The sequence below is a fragment of the Mandrillus leucophaeus genome, unplaced genomic scaffold (assembly GCF_000951045.1).
Source record: "Mandrillus leucophaeus isolate KB7577 unplaced genomic scaffold, Mleu.le_1.0 Scaffold1012, whole genome shotgun sequence".
NCBI lineage: Eukaryota > Metazoa > Chordata > Mammalia > Primates > Cercopithecidae > Mandrillus > Mandrillus leucophaeus.
Genome location: NW_012098233.1, coordinates 678,046 through 699,035, shown reverse-complemented (window position 1 = coordinate 699,035; position 20,990 = coordinate 678,046). Strand labels below are relative to the sequence as shown.

The 20,990-nt window shown below is 37.8% G+C and overlaps 1 protein-coding gene across 2 annotated transcripts in view; it reads right to left on the bottom strand.

Annotated features, from left to right (window-relative positions):
- The window catches only part of RNPC3 (RNA-binding region (RNP1, RRM) containing 3), a 30,221-nt gene extending 13,711 nt beyond the window's left edge, over positions 1–16,510 (bottom strand). For both annotated transcript variants that reach the window (XM_011975942.1, XM_011975948.1), the window contains exons 1-7: positions 15,932–16,510; positions 14,462–14,509; positions 7,279–7,397; positions 6,253–6,336; positions 5,630–5,741; positions 4,898–4,966; positions 3,601–3,743 (exon numbers count right to left, since the gene is read on the bottom strand). In XM_011975942.1, coding sequence (XP_011831332.1) covers positions 3,601–3,743; positions 4,898–4,966; positions 5,630–5,741; positions 6,253–6,336; positions 7,279–7,397; positions 14,462–14,509; positions 15,932–16,123 — 767 coding nt within the window. In that variant the 5' untranslated portion in view covers positions 16,124–16,510. The remainder of the gene's footprint in view (positions 1–3,600; positions 3,744–4,897; positions 4,967–5,629; positions 5,742–6,252; positions 6,337–7,278; positions 7,398–14,461; positions 14,510–15,931) is intronic.
- Between the last annotated feature and the right edge of the window lie 4,480 nt (positions 16,511–20,990).

The window sequence follows — 20,990 nt, the reverse complement described above, 5'->3', positions numbered from 1 at the left end:
GATACAATAATAAAATTGATATAATATTAATGTTCTTAAATGATTTTTATTCATATTCTAATTATTAAACAGAGCCCGGACTGAAATACGTCATTTAAAAGCTTTTTGTGCATAACTGTTGCAAATCAATCATCCTATAAATAAGGTAACTTAAATTACTTGAGAACAGTTTTCAAATCCTGTACTATGCTCTGAAGTAGTTTCAGGAAGTGATAACACTTTGTACATAGCTTTTCTCTATTAAGAGTATGAATATTTAATATTAAAGATAGATCTTGTCTAGGTATTTCTGTATCATCTACAGAGCAGGAATTTGAAAACCGTTAGTCCCAGCTCTACTTCTCAGGGTTATATTTGTAAAATTTGAAAGCAAAATAAATATATGCACATAACAAAATACAAAAGAGAGGAAGGAGGGTATTGTTCAAATAAGCTTTAAACCTTTTTCCCTGAGGGAAAATGAAAACATATGCTATAAATTTTTAAACCCTTTCTAAAAACCATGGTTTACTAAAAACTTTATGAAAAAATTTAGTTATTCACAGTGTATGTCTACATTTATAAATTGCTGACCCAAAGTACATCAAGCCTCTACAAGAGTGCTAGACATATAGTCAGTAATCAATAATGATTTGCTGAATAAATGAATAATACAGGTTGAGCACTCCTTATCCAAAATGGTTGGAACCAGAATTACATCGGTTTTGTAATATTTGCATATACATGAGATCTCTTGAGGATGAGACACAACTTTAAACACAAAATTCATTTACATTTCATATACAACTTATACACAAAAGATGAAGATAATTTTATATAATATTCCTAATAATTTTGTACATGAAATAAAGTTTGTGTACATGGAAACATCAGAAAGCAAAAGTGTTGGCTGGACACGGTGGCTCACACCTATAATGCCAGCACTTTGGGAGGACAAGGAGGGCGGGTCACTTGAGCCCAGGATTTTGAGACCAGCCTGTGCAACATAGTGAAACCCTATCACTACAAAAATACGAAAAATATTAACCAGGTGTGGTAGCACATGCTTGTAGTCCCAGCTACTGGGACTGATGCGGGCAGACTGCTTGAGCCCGGGAGGTTGAGCATGCAGTAGGCCATGATTACATCACTGCACTCCAGTTAGGGCAAAAGAGTAAGACCCTGCCTTAAAAAAAAAAAAAAGAAAGAAAGAAAACAAGCAAAGGTGTCACTAAGCCAGCCATATGTGGTATCATACTGGTACTCAAAAAATTTCAGAGTTTGAAGCATTCTGGATTTCAGATTTAGTTTAGAGGTACTCAACCTGTACCATTTTTGTTTTGTTTAGGTCTTATTACATTTCCTGAAGATAACAGAGAAGCAGGAAACTAGAGCTTGGTACATGCAAAGGCTATGTTCTCTCTCAGGACTCAAGATGAATTACTGTTAGAATTCCACACTACATCCTTTAATGGAAATCTAAGTAAACAAACAAAAAAGGGTTTGGCTAGTTTACTATAGCATTTTTAATTACTATTATTATTTTTATAAAGAAAGTGAAGTTCACAGAGGCTAAGTAATTAAACCAGAGTTAACACTCTATACTATTCTTTTTCTTTTAGCAACAAGTTAAAGTAATCATCTATCAGGAACTGCCAGCTTCCCTAAACGTCTCTGTCCAAGACAGATACTGTATTCACTCCCATTTTGTAGTTTCAGCCCCATCTATGCTTTGATTGTAACTCTTTCCTTACAAAGAGAATACACTGCACATTGTACCACTACTTAGGTGGACACTAACTCAGTCAAATTGCAATTATTTGTGTATGTTGCTCAGAGTCTCTGCTTGGGTTCTGCCTCATGCCAATCACTCACTCCTCCTATATACCACTTCTTCTGTGCATAGTCACCTAAGATTTCGATCATTTTACCATCAGAGTCCTGCAGATAGGGGTTGACAAACTACAGCTCAATGACCAAATCCAGCTGGCTGCCTGTTTTTATAAATAAAGTCTAGTTGGAATAAGGCCATATCAACTCATTACGTATACTATCCATGGATGCTTTCCTACTCCAAGGGTAGAACTGAGTAGCCACAACAGAGACCACATGTCTCACAAAGTCAAAAATATTTACTCTTTGGACCTATAAAGAAACCGTTTGGCAACTCTTGTTCTAAGTCAGGCTGTGGATTATATACATGAACATTATTAACAATGTACTATTGTTTGTCAGAATCCTTAAATAAAATATGTAGATTGTCAAGAACTATCAATAAAAAGAATAATTCATCTGCAGTAGTTACTATGAATAGTTTTGTATAAAATCCTAAAGAATTGCTCTAGAAATTATCCTGAGGTAAATAAAGTCCAGAAGAATAAGCATCTGTCAAAACATGAACACAGTCGAAGTTCATTATTTGCAGTAGTTATGTTCTAAGGTTACCATAAACACTAAATCACTGTCCCTAGGAAAATTCAGGATTAGGTTCCTGGAAGCCTTTGTTTACAACATCTTGTCATCTGATCAATACATTACCTTGTTTAATATATGTTTATGTCTAAGAACACCTTACTTAATATACACTATTGAATCATTAGCATTGAACTCACAGTCAATACCACCATAACTCTGGCCTGAAGGAAAACCATGTATTTTCTCCATCAGGCTTGACATAGCCTTCTTGAGCTCAGGAACACTAAAGAGCACTTCAACACCATGCTCGAAGGCCATTTTAAACACAAGAGTCACAACAAAAAAACTCAAAAATGTAAAAAAAAAGGTAGTGCTGAACAGACCATGAAAAGGATACTTGTTTGTAGTATGAGAACTGAAACAAAAGGCTCTTAGAGGGTGACTTTATTTGACTTCATCTGGGAACCTGTGTGTTGACTGACTTAAATTTTTCACCGCATGGCACAATGTCCATTTCCACCAAAAACTTTAAACAGCACATCAAGATCAGGCATGGTGGCTCATGCCTGTAATCCCAGCACTTTGGGAGGCTGAGGCAGGCGGATTACCTGAGGTGGGAGTTCGAGACCAGCCTGACTAACATGGAGAAACCCCATCTCTACGAAAAACACAAAAATTTATCCAGGCATGGTGGCACATGCCTGTAATCCCAGCTACTCAGGAGGCTGAGGCAGGAAAATCGCTTCAACCTGGGAGGCGGAAGTTGTGGTAAGCTGAGATCACGCCATTGCACTCCAGCCTGGGCAATAACAGCAAAACTCCATGTCAAAAGAAAAAATAAGAAGAATAATAATTAATAAAAAGCACATCAATTATTGATTTTGGAGTCACAAATAAATTTTAGCACGTAGGCAAATTCGCCAATATGGAATCCACAAATAACAAGGCTCGAACGTAGTTTATAATACCATAATCATCAATCTAAAAAATTATGCATAATCCAAAAATTTTCACTTAGGTCTTGGTATCTATTCTCAGGTCTTAATTTATAGCTGCTATATATGCTTGAGGTGTTGGGGGGCTGAGGACAAATTCTAATCACTCAAAACTATGAAGAATTATAAACACAAAATCTAGGGAGAGCAAGAGTCTCTTTCTTACATTCTATGTTTCTTGGAAACTAAACAAACATTTCATGTTACAAACCTCTGTCGGTCCTCATCATCAGTGCTTTCATATTCTGATTCTTCACTAGATAATTCCTCATCCTCGTCTGGCAAAGGAGGTTCCTCAGGTGGCTGAGGAGATGTGGGTGGAAGAGGTGCATGCAATGGCATATAGTCTTCATACTAATTAAAAGAATAAAACAAAAATACTACGGCAGTCTAAAATATTTATAGAACAAACTCCATTTGAATACTTCATTCTCATTTCTATCACATTTTTTTTAACACATTCTACACATGTTGAGCGAACACCCTGTAGGGCAGATCACTAGCTGATCACAAAATGTGCGTCTTCTTCCTTCACCCTCAGCTGAACTAAATTTTCAAAGATCCTCTGTAGTTATACTTCCCCTTGTAACTGAGTTATAGCCAATGAAATGAGACAATTAGAAACTCCCACATATAATTTTTCCTTCCTGATCTGCAGACTGTGTAGCAATGTCTTCATCAATCTGAGAAGGCACACAGTCAAAACAATTCAGGTGTTTTTCATGGCTCAGTAGAGCAAAATATCCCTCTGCTCTACTTTTGGAAAGGATGTGACATGACAAAAAAATCATTTTTATTGTATTAAATGACTAAGAATTTATTTGTTAACAGCAGTTAATATAATCTTAATTAATTCTCCAGTAATATATCAAGCATTGAGTAGGTGCTGGGGTTACAAAAACAAACAAACAAACAAAAATAACAAACAAATCCTAAAGTTAATAGTACATACATTAGAAAAGTAGCAAATCCCCAACCAAATTCTCTTCTATTCATATATGAACACTCAATGTATTAATAATTTTGCATTGCTATTATTTATAAATATACTAAGAGTACTAGAGCAAAATAATAACTAAAATTATTCAAGAGCAGGTATAGCCTACTTCTAAATTATTGACAGATTTGCATAGTCAAGTCTAATAAAAATACCAGCACCCTTTTTCGTCTTTTGCAAACAAAGCTCTATTTGTGACAAAACCAGAACAATGAAATCCTTAGGTAATCTAGTTAAGCGTAACTACCTTATAGGATGGCACAATGTTTTGGCTCAAAGAACTTAACAATGCTGGATGATATGATAGTCTTTATTGCCAAAAGCATTTCTTTCATATTCTGGCTTTTCCTCACTTACAGTTCTCAGTTCTTCTGTTATCATCATATTACTTTATATCTGTTCCTTATTTTCAATGTACATCAGAGGTCGCTACAACACCTGTATAATTCAGCCTCAATAATCCCATTCGGGAAGAGAAATTTTGACTTCAAAATTCTAAGAGCTGTCTTACCATGGGAGGTCGCGCAGTAATTGGTCCAAAAGGTGTGGGCAAATTCATTTTATTCATAAGATGAAGGACCTTAAAATGGTAAAACATTTAAATTCACATATAAATTGATTCAACTCACATCTTGTATTTTACATACTAAGAAACTTTGCAATAACACTATTTATTAATTGAGTGTAAAGGAAGACCTGCCCATCTCTTGACTTTAGGATCTCTGCATAAGGTAAAACAAGGCATTGGTGTATCTCAGATTAACCTTCCTAAAATGTCAATTCTACATGTTCAATTAGTCCCGTTGCTAAGAACGTAATGTTCTTGCAATATAAAACCTACTTGAAATGATTTTATATCTTTACCTCAATTATTGTAAAATTATAAAACAGAGAAATACATTAAAATACATCTATACTTTGTACTTCAAAAAAACATGCTATTACTGCCAATATTTTTAAGCATTTGCTCAGGGGTCTGAATCTCTATTTAATGGTGTATTCTAAAGTAATAGAGAATTATCACAAATTACATTTCCCAAACTAGCTTCTGTTTATTAGTATCCACTTACATTATACCTTATAAAAGTCTTTACTTGAAAGTAGTAAATATTTAATTACATTTAAAGTAGTGTATCACTGGCTGTCTAGAATTAGTCTGATTACTTTTATGAGAATCAGCATGGAAAATAAAATAGCAAGCTATATAAACAAGTCCTTTTAGGAAAAGTTTTATTCTACTTACCTGTACATAGAACTTAGGCACACTTGCCAAGGCATTTACTATGTTTGCAAGAATTGTGCTGGAAGGTGGTGGGTACATATACTTGAGGCATGAATTTAAAGGAAAAGTCAGCCTATAAAATAAAAAACATTTAAGATGCTTATGTTTTAATAATTTCGTATCACTAACTCATTTTAGGTAACCTGGTAACAAACACACTGCTCAAATGATACAGTACTATTAGATTTATCTTGTTCCTAAAAGATGCAAAGTACGTTTAAAAAGAAAAATAAGCTACTGTATTTCTTGGCAGAGGTTTACCTTGTATCTCTGAACATTTCAAGAGATGCTTTCTCTGCACTGAATTCAGTGACAAACTCGTAACTCAAAATGTGATTCAACATATTAAAAATATACATGAAAATAAATATCTTTGTTTTTAAAATTATCTTAAATTATCTTATTTGCAATAAGGTATCTGTATATAAAACAATATTCAATAAGCAATAAGATATCTGTATATCACAATATATATGAAGATATCTGTATATCACAATATACCATAAGGAAAAAGCAGTAAGACATCTGTGTATCTGTATACAACACAGATCAAAAGCAAAAGAAAAGCAAATAAAAATGCTAACCCATGGTTTGGTGCAATTCCATTTTCCACTGTTAAATAACCAAGTTCTTTTTTTTCTTTATCATCTTCGACAGGGTCGTCAGACCTGGGACATACAGAATCAAAGTTAATCTCAACTTTCCAAAGAGTGAAAAACTGCACACAAAAAAGATAAATTACCTTTTCAAACATGTCATTATAAAAACAGTTTGATTAAAAAAAAAAAAAAAAAACTTTCAAGTATTTCTCAAGCAAACACCTATAAATGGGAAGGGAACTAAAATTAACCTTCACTAAATCCCTTCTGTATTATTATTAGTACAGAAGTGCTATAATAATAAAATTATTATTCAGCACTACACATTTTCATTTACTCTTCATAGCAAGACTATGAAGATGGCATAATTGTCACTGACCAAAAATAAAACTAAAGTTTACATGGTATAAAATAGTGGTAATCAAATGTCATTAATGTATGTCATAATCAGTTGGAGAGTTTATTAAAACTCATAGACTTCTAGAGCATTTTCCCATCCCTTCCATCCCTCAATGAAGTTTCTGATTCAGTAAGACAGGGTTAAAAAAGCTCAAGGTTCTGTAGTTTGATCAAGTTTACAGATGATACAGCTGATCTAGGGACCACACTTTGAGAACCACTAGTGTAAAGCAAATTTGTCAAGGTGTACTATAAAAAGTCAAAGCTGGAAACCAAATGCCAGTCTTGATTTTATCACATTGTGTTATCTTTGATACAAAAATATTATACTGGTTATTTTCCCTCCACTGAAGGTTGAAGATGAATTCATTTCAGCCCACTCCCTTCCAACTTCACACTGATTAAACTGTAATATTAAATCTAGTTCCTAATGCACAATTAGGGGCAAAAATAAAGATATTGTTTTACTGTGCTAGATTTAATGGAAAAATCTGTCACTACTCTTCCAATTACTTACTGGCTAGTCTGAAACCAATACAATAACTGTATAACTGATTGAAAAAAAAAAAAAAAAAAACTTTAAAAATGTTACAAAATGTATTATCTACATACCTTTTTTTTTTTTCAGAGCCTGAAGTGGGACACGGGGAGTGAACTTGATCTTGTTCTTTTGCAAATTCAACGACTAAAGTATGACCTAAAAGTTTCAGCTGATGGAGTCTTGTCAATGCCTGGAGTTAAAAGAACAAGAGTAAACATTTCACAATTGTACTAAAAATGATCTGTTAGAGACCAATGTTTACACTGTGGGCGGCAAGCCACTCAGGTGCGGAGGCAAGAGACCAGGGACACGAGCTGTTCCCGTATAATAAAATACATAAAACAACAAGAGCTATAGTAGATCTAGATCATAGATATGATTATATATGAATGTCATTAATCATTAGTTTGTAGTAATTACTCTTTATTCCAATATTATAATAATCCTTGCTCTACAATTATAACCTAGGAAAAATCAGGCCATACAGAGATAGGAGCTGAAGGGACATAGTGAGAAGTGACCAGAAGACAAGTGTGAGCCCTCTGTCACGCCCAGACAGGGCCACTAGAGGGCTCCTTGGTCTAGCGGTAACACCAGCATCTGGGAAGACGCCTGTTGCCAAGCGGACTGTGGTCTAGTGGTAGTGTCGGTGCCAAGGAAAAACACCAGCTACTTAGCAGACCGGGAAAGGAAGTCTCCCTTTCCCCGGGGGAGTTTAGAGAAGACTCTACTCCTCCACCTCTTGTGGAGGGCCTGACATCAGTCAGGTCTGCCCGCAGTTATCCAAAGGCCTGTCTCCCGGTGATGCTGTGCTTCAGTGGTCACGCTCCTAGTCCACTTTCATATTCCATCCTGTACACCTGGCTCTGCCTTTTGGATAGCAGTAGCAAAATCAGTGAAAGTACTAAAAGTCTCTGATATGCAGAAATAATGGCATAAGCGCGCTCTCTCTCTCTCTCTCTCTCTGCCTCGGCTGCCAGGCAGGGAAGGATCCCCTGTCCAATGGACACGTGACCCATGTGACCTTACCTACCATTGGAGATGGCTCACACTCCTTACCCTGCCCCTTTGTCTTGTATCCGATAAATATCAGCAAAGCCTGGCATTCGGGGCCACTACTGGTCTCCGCGTCTTGTGGTGGTGGTCCCCCGGGCCCAGCTGTTTTTTATCTCTGTCTTGTGTCTTTATTTCTACAGTCTCGCATCTAAACACATGGGGAGAAAAACCCACTGACCCTGTGGGGCTGGTCCCTACATATACTTTTTTTTTTTGCTAATGCTGTAAACATTTCCTTGATTATTTCCTAATTTATTTTTAAATTCAGGCTATCAAGCCTTTAGTACTTATTAAAGGACTACTTCCTATAACTGAGGAAAATAAAAATCTCACTAAATTCCACTTTATGCCAGCTCTGCTTATACCCAGACAGCTGAAAATGGCTAGAAAACAAACAAACAAATTTCCCTGGCCTTACTTTCAATTTATAACAGCACCACAAATTGCAGGGTGACCTTTAATGATACCACAAAATTACTTATTACAATCGTAGTCTATTTTTCCCATCTATAAGAGAATATTTTGTACTTTCTCCTTGTTCCTTAACCTCACAATATTTTTCTTGCATTCCGTTAGCCTAGCACCTGGTTTTCTATTTTGAGACAGCTGAAGTGATGACATGAGAATATCAGATTTCCACTATAACTCCCCATCTACCAGCATATGCATGCCAAAATTCTATGTTCTATCTGTTATAATCTATTAACTATCCACATTCCTATCTAAATCCAGCTGCCTGACTTATATACTAAATTCCATCCTCTCATCTACTCGAGGGTCTTTATTTAGCTATGTTCTGGAAATGTGTGTGGTGGGGGGTGTGGGGGGTACTCTTATTTAAACTGTTAATTTTCTGTCCTCTATTGGATTATCCATATCAGTATGAAAACATGCTCTTATTTCTCCCATCCTAAATTTGCATTATTAGTTTTGCAGTAAAACTCTGTAGAAGTTATATAAACCCTCTATCTACAACTCCTCTCTGCCTATTCAGTTTCAAACCTATTTCAATCAGGTTAATGCTTTAATAAGTTTAATGAGACTGCTTATCATAGACAACAAATTTTGTATTGTTAGGCTAATGATCAACTCCTAGTCTTCACTTGATTGCATTTAACATAGTTAATCACTTCTTCCTTGATACATGTCATTCACTTGGCTTCAAGACTTCATACGTTCTCATAATTTTCTTCCTAGCTCACTGGTTTCCACTCCTCCATCTCTTTGACTTGTGCCTTCTCTCACATTCTTAATGTTGGAATGCTCCAGAGCTCTTGTCCTGGTCTTCCTCTCTATCTCAACATATTATCTTGGTGATTTAATCCAGCATCTGAAGTTTAAATCCATATGCTAATGATTCACTAATTTATAATTTCAGCGCAGACTTCTGTCCTGAAGTCAAGAAACACATATTCAAATAATGGATAGTGCCCCATAGGTTTCTAACAAACGTTTCAAAATCAACATTACAGAAGCTAAACCGCTTAATCTCTCCCCCAGCCAAAAATGTGCTCCACCAGGAGCCATCTCTGTTTCAGATGATGGCAAGTCTATTCCAGTTATTCAGGTCAAAAATCTTGTAATCATCCTTAATGCTTCTTTCCCACATTCCATATCCAAGCCATTAAGAAATCCTGTTTGCCTATACCATAAGGCGAAAGTCATCAAAACAGCATGGTACTGGTATAAAAATAGGCACATAGACCAATGGAACAGAATAGAGAACCCAGAAATAAACCCAAATACTTACAGGAAACTGATCTTCCACAAAGCAAACAAAAACATAAAGTGGGGAAAAGACACCTTATTCAACAAATGGTGCTGGGATCATTGGCAAGCCGCATGTAGAAGAATGAAACTAGATCCTCATCTCTCACCTTATACAAAAATCAGCTCAAGATGGATCAAGGACTTAAATCTAAGACCTGAAACCACAAAAATTCTAGAAGATAACATCGGAAAAACCCTTCTAGACATTGGCTTTGGCAAAGACGTCATGACCAAGAACCCAAAAGCAAATGCAACAGAAACAAAGATAAACAGATGGGACTTAATTAAACTAAAAAGCTTCTGCACAGTAAAAGAAACAATCAACAAACAGACAACCCACAGAGTGGGAGAAAATATCTGCAATCTATACATCCAAAAAAAGACTAATATCCAGAATCTACAAGGAATCCAAATGAATCAGCAAGAAAAAAAAAACAAGCCCATGGGCTAAGGACATGAATAAACAATTCTCAAAATAAGACATACAAATGGCCGGCAAACATGAAAAAATGCTCAGCATCACTAATGATCAGGGAAACGCAAATCAAAATCACGAAGAAATACCTCCTTACTGCTGCAATAATGGTCATAATGAAAAAATCAAGACATAATAGATGTTGGCAGAAATGTGGTGAAAGGGACTTCCACACTGCTGGTGAGAATGTACACTAGTACAGTAAGTATGAAAAATAGTGTGGAGATTCCTTAAAGAACTAAAAGTAGACCTACCATTTGATCCAGCTACTGAGTATCTACCCAGACGACAATAAGTCATTATACAAAAAAGATAGTTGCACATGCATGTTTATAGCAGCACAATTTGCAACTGCAAAAATATGGAACCAGCCCAAATGTCCATCAATCAATGAGTGGATAAAGAAGTTGTGAGATATAGATATATAGATATATGTATATAGGTATATATAGACATATATATAGATATATATAGATATAGATATATATAGATATAGATATAAATATGAAACATGGAATATTACTCAGCTATAAAAAGGAACAAAATAATGGCATTTGTAGCAACCTAGATGGAATGGGAGATCATTATTCTAAGTGAAGTAACTCAGGAATGGAAAACCAAACATCATATGTTCTCACTCCTAAGCAGGAGCTACGCTATGAGGACCCAAAGGCATAAGAATGATACAATGGACTTTGGGGACTCAGGAGAAAGTGTGGGGGGTGGGGGTGAGGGATAAAAGACTTCACAATGGGCACAGTGTATATTGCTTGGGTGACAGGTACATCAAAATCTCAGAAATCATAACTAAAGAACTTATGTAACTAAACACCACCTGCTCCCCCAAAACCTATTGGAATAAATACAATAAGAAATCCTTGCTTCTATCTTCGAACTATATAAAGAATCTAATCACCGCTAACCACTACCATTGTGGTCAAGGCAACCATCAATTCTGGACTGAATTACCACAACATTTTAATGGATTTCCTTGTTTCTACCTTCCCTCCCTTCAGTCTAGTCACAACAGAGAAAGCAATCCTTTGAAATATGTCAGATCAGGTCACCCCCTTGTTCCAATGGCTCCCTATTTTACTGACAGTAATCTAAATTCCTTACTATAATCTACATAATATAGATTCTATGACTTCTCTGACTTCAGATCCAATGCTCACTCCCACCCCTGCTCCCACAGATCACTCCCACTATGTATGCTCCAGTCACAGTGGTTTCCTTGAACAACATGACAGGCATGGTCACATCCTAGAGCCCCTGATCCAGCTGCTCCTCTAATTCAAACATACTTCTCCCAGAAATTTCATTAGCTAACTCCCTTCGTATCCTTCAAATTGTTGTTCAACTATAACCCTAACTACAGCCTGACCTCTCCCCACTTAGCACTCCCGATCTTATTGCTCTACTTGTCCTTTTTCCATAGCATTTATCGTCTTCTAAAATATTAAAGATTATTTTCTGTCTCCCTTTTTGAGACTACAAACTATAATTATGTTTGTTTTTGTTCACATATAATTCCAAAACCTAAAACAGCATCTAGCACATAGTAGGCACTTAATATTTTACAACACATGAAACTACAAGCCTTAACCAGGGACCGGTTTTGTGTAAGACAATTTTTCCACAGGCCGGGGTAGGGGGTGGGGAGATAGTTTCGAGATGAAACTGATTCACCTCGGACCATAAGACATTAGTCAGATTCTCATTGAGAGTGCAACCTAGATCCCTTGCATGTGCAGATCAGAACAGTGGCCAAGGCACTGCTGATCTGATTGGAGGTAGAGCTCAGGCAGCCTGAGGGGTCAGAAATGTACCCCTCATCCCCACAGACCCTGCTGTGCGGCCCAGCTTCTAACAGGGCGTGGCTGGGTACCAGGCTGTGTCTGGGTACCAGTCCGTGTCCCGGGGTTTGAGGATCCCTGCCTTACATCATCATACAAAGTTAGTTTTAAAATGTTTCAATAATTTTCAAGACCCTAAATGAATGTTAGACCTCTTCATTATCAGTGAAGCTTGATTATATGAAATGAAGGTCATCTAACCTGACTTACTCCAACTTTCTTCCTCTCAAAATGGGTATCACATAAGTTCTTATTCTCAAAGATTTATAGCTTTTCACTTTTAATGTTAACGCCTCCTACCTAACTTGGCTACTTACTCTATTCTTGAACATTTCTCCCTTTGTTTTCTTAATCTATCACTTTCCAATAAGGCCAAATGTTCTCTAGCCTAAAAGCCCTATCAATACTGCCATTAACCTCTTACTGCTTCCTTTCACTACAAACATTTCCAAAGACAATGACTGGCTCCATGTGCTCTCCTCCAAGTTATTTTTGACCCTAAAACAATGTGTTTTTCATTCCCATACTTTATTTATAATGTATTATGCTATATTTTTAAAAAGACTTTTTTTCTGAAAAAAAAAAATTACCTATCATTATAAAAGTACATATTAATATAATATGAAAGCCCTCTGTAATCCTACTCTCAGAGAAAGATGTTTTTAACATTTTGGTGTATAGTTCTGTCATATTTTTTTCCTGTGCATATGCTAACATGTACACTATTAGTTTCAAAAAATCTGAGGTTACATCATAATGTTTCACAACTTTATTCATGTACTCTGGGCTATCATTCTCTATTAACACACACCACTTGATATCATTCTCAGACAGCTGCAGTCCAGTATATGGACATAATGTGATTTAAGGTTTCCCTTCCTTTTACCAATGAAAATTTGGGTCATTTCTATTGTTTCATGGCAAAAAGACTTTAATAGAAGTGTTCATTCCTCATTTTGCATCATCACAGGATTTCATCTTCTTAAAACACACTTCTCTTTGCATCAGTGATAATTTCCTTTCTAGTTCTCCTACTTTAACTGCTCCTTCCCATTCTTCTCTCCTAGCTTATTATCCTTTGGGCAATCATATCTATTTACATGACTGAAGAATCTTTCCATTCTTCACCATGCCTCAGCTCTAGACTGATATTTTTAAATATTTCCACAAAAGTAGCCCAGGGACCCCTCCAAGTTAACAGATGACATTTGAATTCATCATATACTTTTGCAAACATTCTCTGGATCCTCATGTCAGCTAATATAACAACCCAAATAACTCAATCCTCAATCCAAATATCCTGAACCCGTCTCTCTCAACCCCTATATTATAAAACCTACAAACTCAATCTCTATTAAGTATATATCTACTTCCTCCTTTGTCTTCTTACTGTCTTCTTCAGATAGTTATTCTTGCCTTGGCCATTATAACAGCCTTCCATTTGGTCTCCTACCTGTAATAATTCTGCGCATCCAATCCATCCATGATACGAGCTATACCAGATATCTTTCACAGGCCTGATTATATTATGAGCCAGCTCAAAAGTATCAAGTGCACACCTACTAAACCAAACTCAATACCTCTCTCCCAGACTCAATCTATTTTTCAAGTCCCACTTCCATCTCAACCCTTAGCTCCTGCTCCACTTATAACTTGCAATGACTCCCAGCTTTATTTGGTGTTCCCCAAGCCCCGAAGGCCCATCTCACCTTGTTTCCTGTTGAAAAAATCCAATTATCATTAGACTTCTAGCTAAAAGATCACTTCCTTTGTGAATGATTCCCTGGCATTTTAAAGAAATGTATATTCTCCTTTTAACACTTGAAACATCTTACCTTGTAACAGTCACAGAGATATTTATCAATCTAAATCATTTAGAAATTATTTTAATTACATATGCAGTTAGTTTTGGTTTACAGATAATTTACTAAAGGACTGGGCAATATCTACCAACTAACAAATCAAATGTAGTCTGTTGGGGAAACTGTTGCAATACAAATGCTTTTGCTTCTTAAAAACCACAGTTTAACATTATCTGAACCAAGACTGGATAAGAGGATACTTTTGACAACTTTAATAGTCAAGAAAAAGTCATACCTTTATAGCTGCTTTTTCGTTAGGGAATGTGGCAAAAGCTGTATGTTTCTGAAACAGAGTTAAGGTACAAATTACTTCCAATATAATTTCAGTTTCTCATAAAGAAATCTGACATTTTACCAGTGGAGTAATGTGACATGTTAATAACATCATGGGAAAGTATGAAAAGTCAAAACCATTTAACTGATCACTAATTTCAGTCCAGTGGTTTTCAACATTTTTTGAGGCAGACTTGAGATGAAAGCTATGCAATCTCTATCATATAAAGACACACGTTTTACACATGCAAATAGTTCAAAAGACCAAAAGTTTAAAGACCTCTTCTACACAGAGGGTCACTTTCAACCAACTAAAAATTTATTTCTTTCATTTATGACAGACCTAAAGATTTTAAACTTTCCTCTATACATAACAATGCACAGTTTAAAAACATTCACCAACAGAGAAATCGTTCTTCAAGCTGCATATTTCCTTTGTGCTTTATCTCTGTAATAATGTTCAATGGGAGAAGCATACTTTTAAACGTAAATTATAAAGATTTTAAAAACCATCAGAAAAGAAACACAAGTCAACGGTAAAAGAAACACTATGCTAAAGAAGAGCTCTGGTCAGTGCTTATTAAAAGTTACTTCAATAATTATATTGCACACTCTAATTTTGTCTAATCTGATCCACGATGACCTAACGCACTTAAATTGAGCCATAATTTTTTTTTTTTTAAATTTGAGGCTATAAATGACACTTAAACTGATCAAAATTGGCCTTTCTTATAATTCAGTAACTCTCAGCATGGGCTGCACATTAACATTAAAATCACCTGGTGAAACTTTTAAACCACTGATGTCTTGCCCCATCGCTATTCCTATTTTAATGAAGAGAAATCAAAACATCTTTGGATATAAAGCAAAACAAAGTAATTGTGTAAATTCCTACGTAGGTATTTTTAACAGTCCTAAAAAAATGTTCCCTAAAAGATGCCATCGGGAAATTTTTATGAAAAGCCTCCTTTTCTAGTTGAAATTCTGCATTTAATTCTCAAGTCACCAATGCAGCTTCTCTATTTTGATCAACGATTTAACATTGGCTTATAAATGAACTAGGACTTTTAAAAATCCCTTGATGCACATTTGTAAGAATACGCTGAGTCCAGAAGCAATAACCCCAAATTCAAAAAAGTTGTGAGGCTCTCAGGATGGATCTGAAAACTCAATATAACTAAGCTAATTTCCATTCTTCTGCTTTGTCGTTCACGATTGCCCTTTCTGCAGTGCTATGACTAATCCAGACTCAAGCCGATTAAAACTCCACTTCGCAGAGCAGATATTCTGATACAAAAGAGGTAGGATGGGGGAGCTCCCTCACACAAGTGCATCTTCCCCACTCGTTTCCGCCTTACTCCTGTCAGCGCTCCCCCTCCCCGGTCGCTTGCCAAAGGCCTTCCCGGGAGACTCCGGCGGGGCGCGCCCTTACCAGTCGCCCCTTATCTGACAGGACGCGCACGGACTGCGCCCCGAAGTACTTCAGCAAGTCCTCTTTCTCCTCAGCGGTAAGCTCAGCCGGCAGGTGCCTGACCAGAAGGGTTCGGTCGCCCCGAGGCGGGGAAAGCGAGGAGGAGCTCGTGCATCCCCTTGATATCGCAAGCGGCTGCTCGGGAGCTGCCATTTTCCTTGGAGAAGCAAAACAAAAATAGTGGGAAGTCTCAGTCAAAATCGCAGCATCAACACAAGCTGGGATATTTTTTCCGCCTCGCGCTAAGGATTCTGGAAACCAGGAAATACCGAGCAGAAAGTCACCTTCTCGCGAGAACTGCGCCACGGAAAAGCCGCAAACCCTTCGGAGGCTCTTGGGGAAGGGCGCGGTGCTAATGACAGTAAAGCAAAATGATTTAAATTCCAGGTAGCTCCGGAAAGACTTAAAAGCAAAAACTGGCCCAGAGAAGTGCGAGGGTTACCACAAGTTGTCAATCGAAGAAGGAAACAGGAACCCCAGCCACTTGAGGGAAAGAAGCTGGATGCTCAAGGACACGAGGACTCACGACTGCGCATGTGCGGGCTGGGACCGTCGCGGGGCGGGGCGGGACGGGGCGGGGCGGGCGCAAGGCGGGGCGGGCGCAAGGCGGGGCGGGCGCAAGGCGGGGCGCGGCGGCGAGTGCAGTCAGAAGCTGCTCGCGGGGCTGTTAATCCCTGGCTTTGGGAAAGTGAATTGGCTTGAATATCAAGTAGGACAACTTGGATGTGGAAATACCGGGTATGTTCTTAAAGTCTTTAGATGGTAAAATCTAAAAATAACCAGTTCTTCAGTCAACTTATTAGACACCATGGGGAGGATAACTCAGTTTAAAGGGCAAAAGTTGAGACTTTTTTCTTGAATCAGTAGGCATTTAGCCGAGGGATAGGCACCCGCCAGGGTTCATTTCACAGAAATGGCAGCCTCTAGGAAGAGGTCGCCTAATAAATAAATTATTGTGTGTGTGTGTGTGTGTGTGTAGGTGTAGGTACTTTTCTCCTTATTTTACAACTGAGGACACTGTTGTACAAAGAGGTTAAGTCACACAGCTATAAAATGGAAGAACTAGGATTTGACCCTTGGTGTTCTGACTTGGGGTCTACATTCTAATCCACCGTTCTGCGTAGATTCTGAATGGAGTGAGGTAGAGATCATCTCCGGAGGGTCAGAAATGTACCCCTCACCCCATACAGAGAAGGTGTTGAGAATTCTAAAGAGAGGTTTTATTCTAGATGTAGCTGCTACAGTCTGGAGAACCAGAGTTCCTCTTACAGCTCTTTTTGGCCACTTAAATAAATGTTAGAGATACAGCAGTAAGCTGTATACCAATGTTCTGCTGTCATCCAGCATTGGTTGGGGAGGAGAGGGACAGATACTAATGAAAACTTAGAAGACAAACATGAGAAGAACCTTCCCCCCAAAAACACACACACCAAAATACCAGATAGGCAGAGCCAGACCATGTAGACGCTGTAGGTTTGTTAGGAGCCCTATGTATTTGAAGAACGTTTAGAAACTGACAAATTATTTAAATAGGAGAGACTCAAAGTTTAGGTATGAAAATTTCTCTGGTTGCAACACGAAAAATAGAAGCGGAAAGGCCAGTTGGACTACTGTAGAAGTCTGGAGAAAACATTGCCAGAAATAGTTCGGTGAAAGTGGACATGTAGAGAAGGAACTGGAGTTGATACTTGTTTTGAAAGTAGGATTGATAGGAACTTGCAGACGAAGAACAGTAAGCAAGGATGAATTCTGGATTTTTGGCTTAAGCTCCATATTATCCATCTGTAGATGATGATGCCATTTACTGAATGTGAGAAGACTGACCAAGTGTAACTAGGTTAGAAACTGTAGTGGGACATTGGAAATAGAAGAACATACATTAAGTTTAAGGTATCTATTCAGTATCCCTGTTTCAAGTAGGAAGTTGAATGTGTATGTTTGGCATTCTTGTGAAAGGTCACCACTAGGTATGGCATTAACCTATTTATATCCGAAGAATGACAAAGGGTATAGATAGAATAGTGCCCAGAATAGCGTCTTGGGACATGCAGATGTTGAGAAGTTGAGGCGAGGAACAACAAGACAATTCCTGCCCTCTCAATGCTTACTTTCTGAAATTAAAACAGAATAAACATGTAAATAAAGTTCTTTCAGAGAATAATAAATGCTTTGGAAAAAATAGGGTAGTGATATAAACTGATTGGAGTGGTCATGCTGTTTTAAACACTGTCCTTCACCGACTTTTTGTGTGTGTTCTTTGAGGACTTGTTTGGAGCTTCTAGCAAGGGAACACTGCTGCGCGTATGGCCTTGCGGAAGAATCATCCTCCTCTATGGGGGAAAGTCATCCTCCTCAGCAGAGTGTGCAGCTTTGGAAGAGACATATATGGGGCAGTTAGGAAGGAAGGGGAACCCAGCTAGTTAGCCAGATAAGCCAAATCAACTATTGGGATTAGTTGGTGACAGGTACCACAGCAAAATCACCCTCACATCCTCCCTGTAACTCTTATGTTTAGTGAAATGTTCCACACATAGTGCACATTCTGTAAATATCTATTCAATAAATGAATGCATGAAGGAATTCACTTTTATATTTACCACTATCTCCTACAGTTAGGAATTACTACAGGGGCTATCAGAGTTTAATGGTCATTATCTACTGTAATTCAGGTATCATGACTGAGTGGAATACATGACAGAATTTTATTTTCTCTCCACTTAATTGCTTTTAGTTGTACTAAATGAAATCTACCTTATCCTTTCCATGACAATATGTCAGGTAGAGGTCATAATTTTCTAGTCACTTTCAGTTGCTATCAGTACAGTTGGTTTGAGATGTCAAGTTCAAATTCCATTAAGGTGTCTCCTCTTACGCTCCCCTCATATCAGGCTTGACCTAAAGGATTGCAGGAATATGTAGTACACTTTAATCTTTTCTGTGTCTGAGTGTAGGTGTGTGTGGTTGTATCTGAGAAGCACCTTTCTCATTCCCTTCTCTTTAGCCCAGAAGTTCCCAAACTTTTTCAGTTATTGGTGCCTTTATTGTCTCAGCAGTTTTTTCTAGCACCCCTTGATGCCACCTTATTTCCTATTCTACTCCGGTTTTCCAAGAAAACCACCGTGTTAGCCAGGATGGTCTCATGATCCACCCACCTTGGCCTCCCAAATGTTTTATATGAGAGCAGCAGCCGAAAACCCAGCTTTTCAAAGACATGACATTCTTAAAAGGAATTAAACAGTATCTAATGTTCAAATTGAGAAACATCTCAAGCTAGTAGTTCAGGTAGTGTCTGGTAAACAGTGAGTATTGCTATGTTTCCCTCAAATATTTAAAATATCCCATAGTACCTCTATAAGGTGGCAAGGGTAGCTGGAGCACCTTAGCACAGTTTGAGAACCGTGAATTTAATTCATTTTCGGCCTTAATTTTTCTATGTTGGGGAATGGGAGGAGGGAAAAGTACTGGAGCTTGGGAGTGTGCGGCTTCACTGAGCAATTGTTGATTCTTTATCTCATTCTTGTTCTCAGGGGTTCTGTGTGTTGATGGAGGTCCCCTCTAATGTGATGGTTTTCTTGGATTCATTTTCATCTTCATCTTCCTCCATGTCACTAAATACCTTCTCAGACAGAAATACCTTTTTTGCTTCCTTTGGTTTGTGTCCCTAATTTTCCTCACTTGACCACGTGGCTATTTGTACTTCCCTATTACATCTTACCTTTTCCCCCCAGACTCCCTATTTTTCTACATGAAGACAGGAAAACTCCCTATTTTTCCACATGAAGACAGGAAAACCCTATCCACATGAAGATAGGGTCCTATCTCTGGCATGCTTTGGAGAACCACAGTAGGGAGAAGGGTTGATCCCAGTATTTGTCCTGGCTTCTTGCCAGAGGCATTCCCCTCACCCTCCATAGCCAAGCTTCTAAAGAGAGAGACATAATTATTCTTATTTCTTCATCTCCCATGCACTCCAAAGAGTGCTCCTACCTGACTTCTGATCCCATCAGTCCACAGGGTAGTTCTTGTTAGGGTCACTAGTTACCTCCTAGTTACTAAATCCAGTAGGCCTTTTCAGTTCTCATTTTAGCTTTTCAGCAATGCTTGGCATACCTGACCACTTCTTCGTTGAGGCACTATCTTCCCTTGATTTCCAAAACGCACCACTTCTCCTACTGTTCAAGCTCACTTTCTCTTCTGCTTTACTCCAGTAAATCTTTGACTCCGTGCTTTCTCCTATTTCCTGTCACCTTGAATCCTTCCTTTTTTTTTTTTTTTTTGAGACGGAGTCTTGCTCTGTCGCCCAGGCTGGAGTGCAGTGGTGTGATCTCGGCTCCCTGCAAGCTCCGCCTCCCGGGTTCACTCCATTCTCCTGCCTCAGCCTCCTGAGTAGCTGGGAGTACAGGCGCCCGCCACCACGCCCAGCTAATTATTTATTTATTTATTTATTTATTAATAGATACATGGTTTCACCGTGTTATCCAGGATGGTCTTGATCTCGTGACTTCGTGATCCGCCCACCTTGGTCTCCCAAAGTGCTGGGATTATGGGCGTGAGCCACCGTGCCCAGCCCCCACTTTTATTCTTAAATGGTGACCTTGCTTCTTAATGTCATTGGGGAAAAAAAATGAACCAAATAATAGAGGTTTCCCATGTCTATTAATCCTAACTGTATCTGTGAGTCTTGGTTAAGCTAACCTCTCTCTTGGGAAGTAAATCTGCCTTTCATGTACTTTACTGAGCCTTTCTCATCAGTATATACAAATATGATTATTTACCTTTTGTTTAAAAAACCAAAAGCAAATAAAATAATTTTTAAAAATTCTCTTCACTTTCTTCTTTGACTACCATTTCATTTCTTTCTGTTAATAGCAAAACTCTTGGAAATGGTGATTTATATTCATTGTCTCCAATTTTCTTCTCCCATATTCTGTTTAGAATATTCCAATCAGATTTGTATCCCAATTGTTTTTCTGAAATTGCCCTTCTTGAGGTCATCAGTGACCTCTACACACTGCTAAAT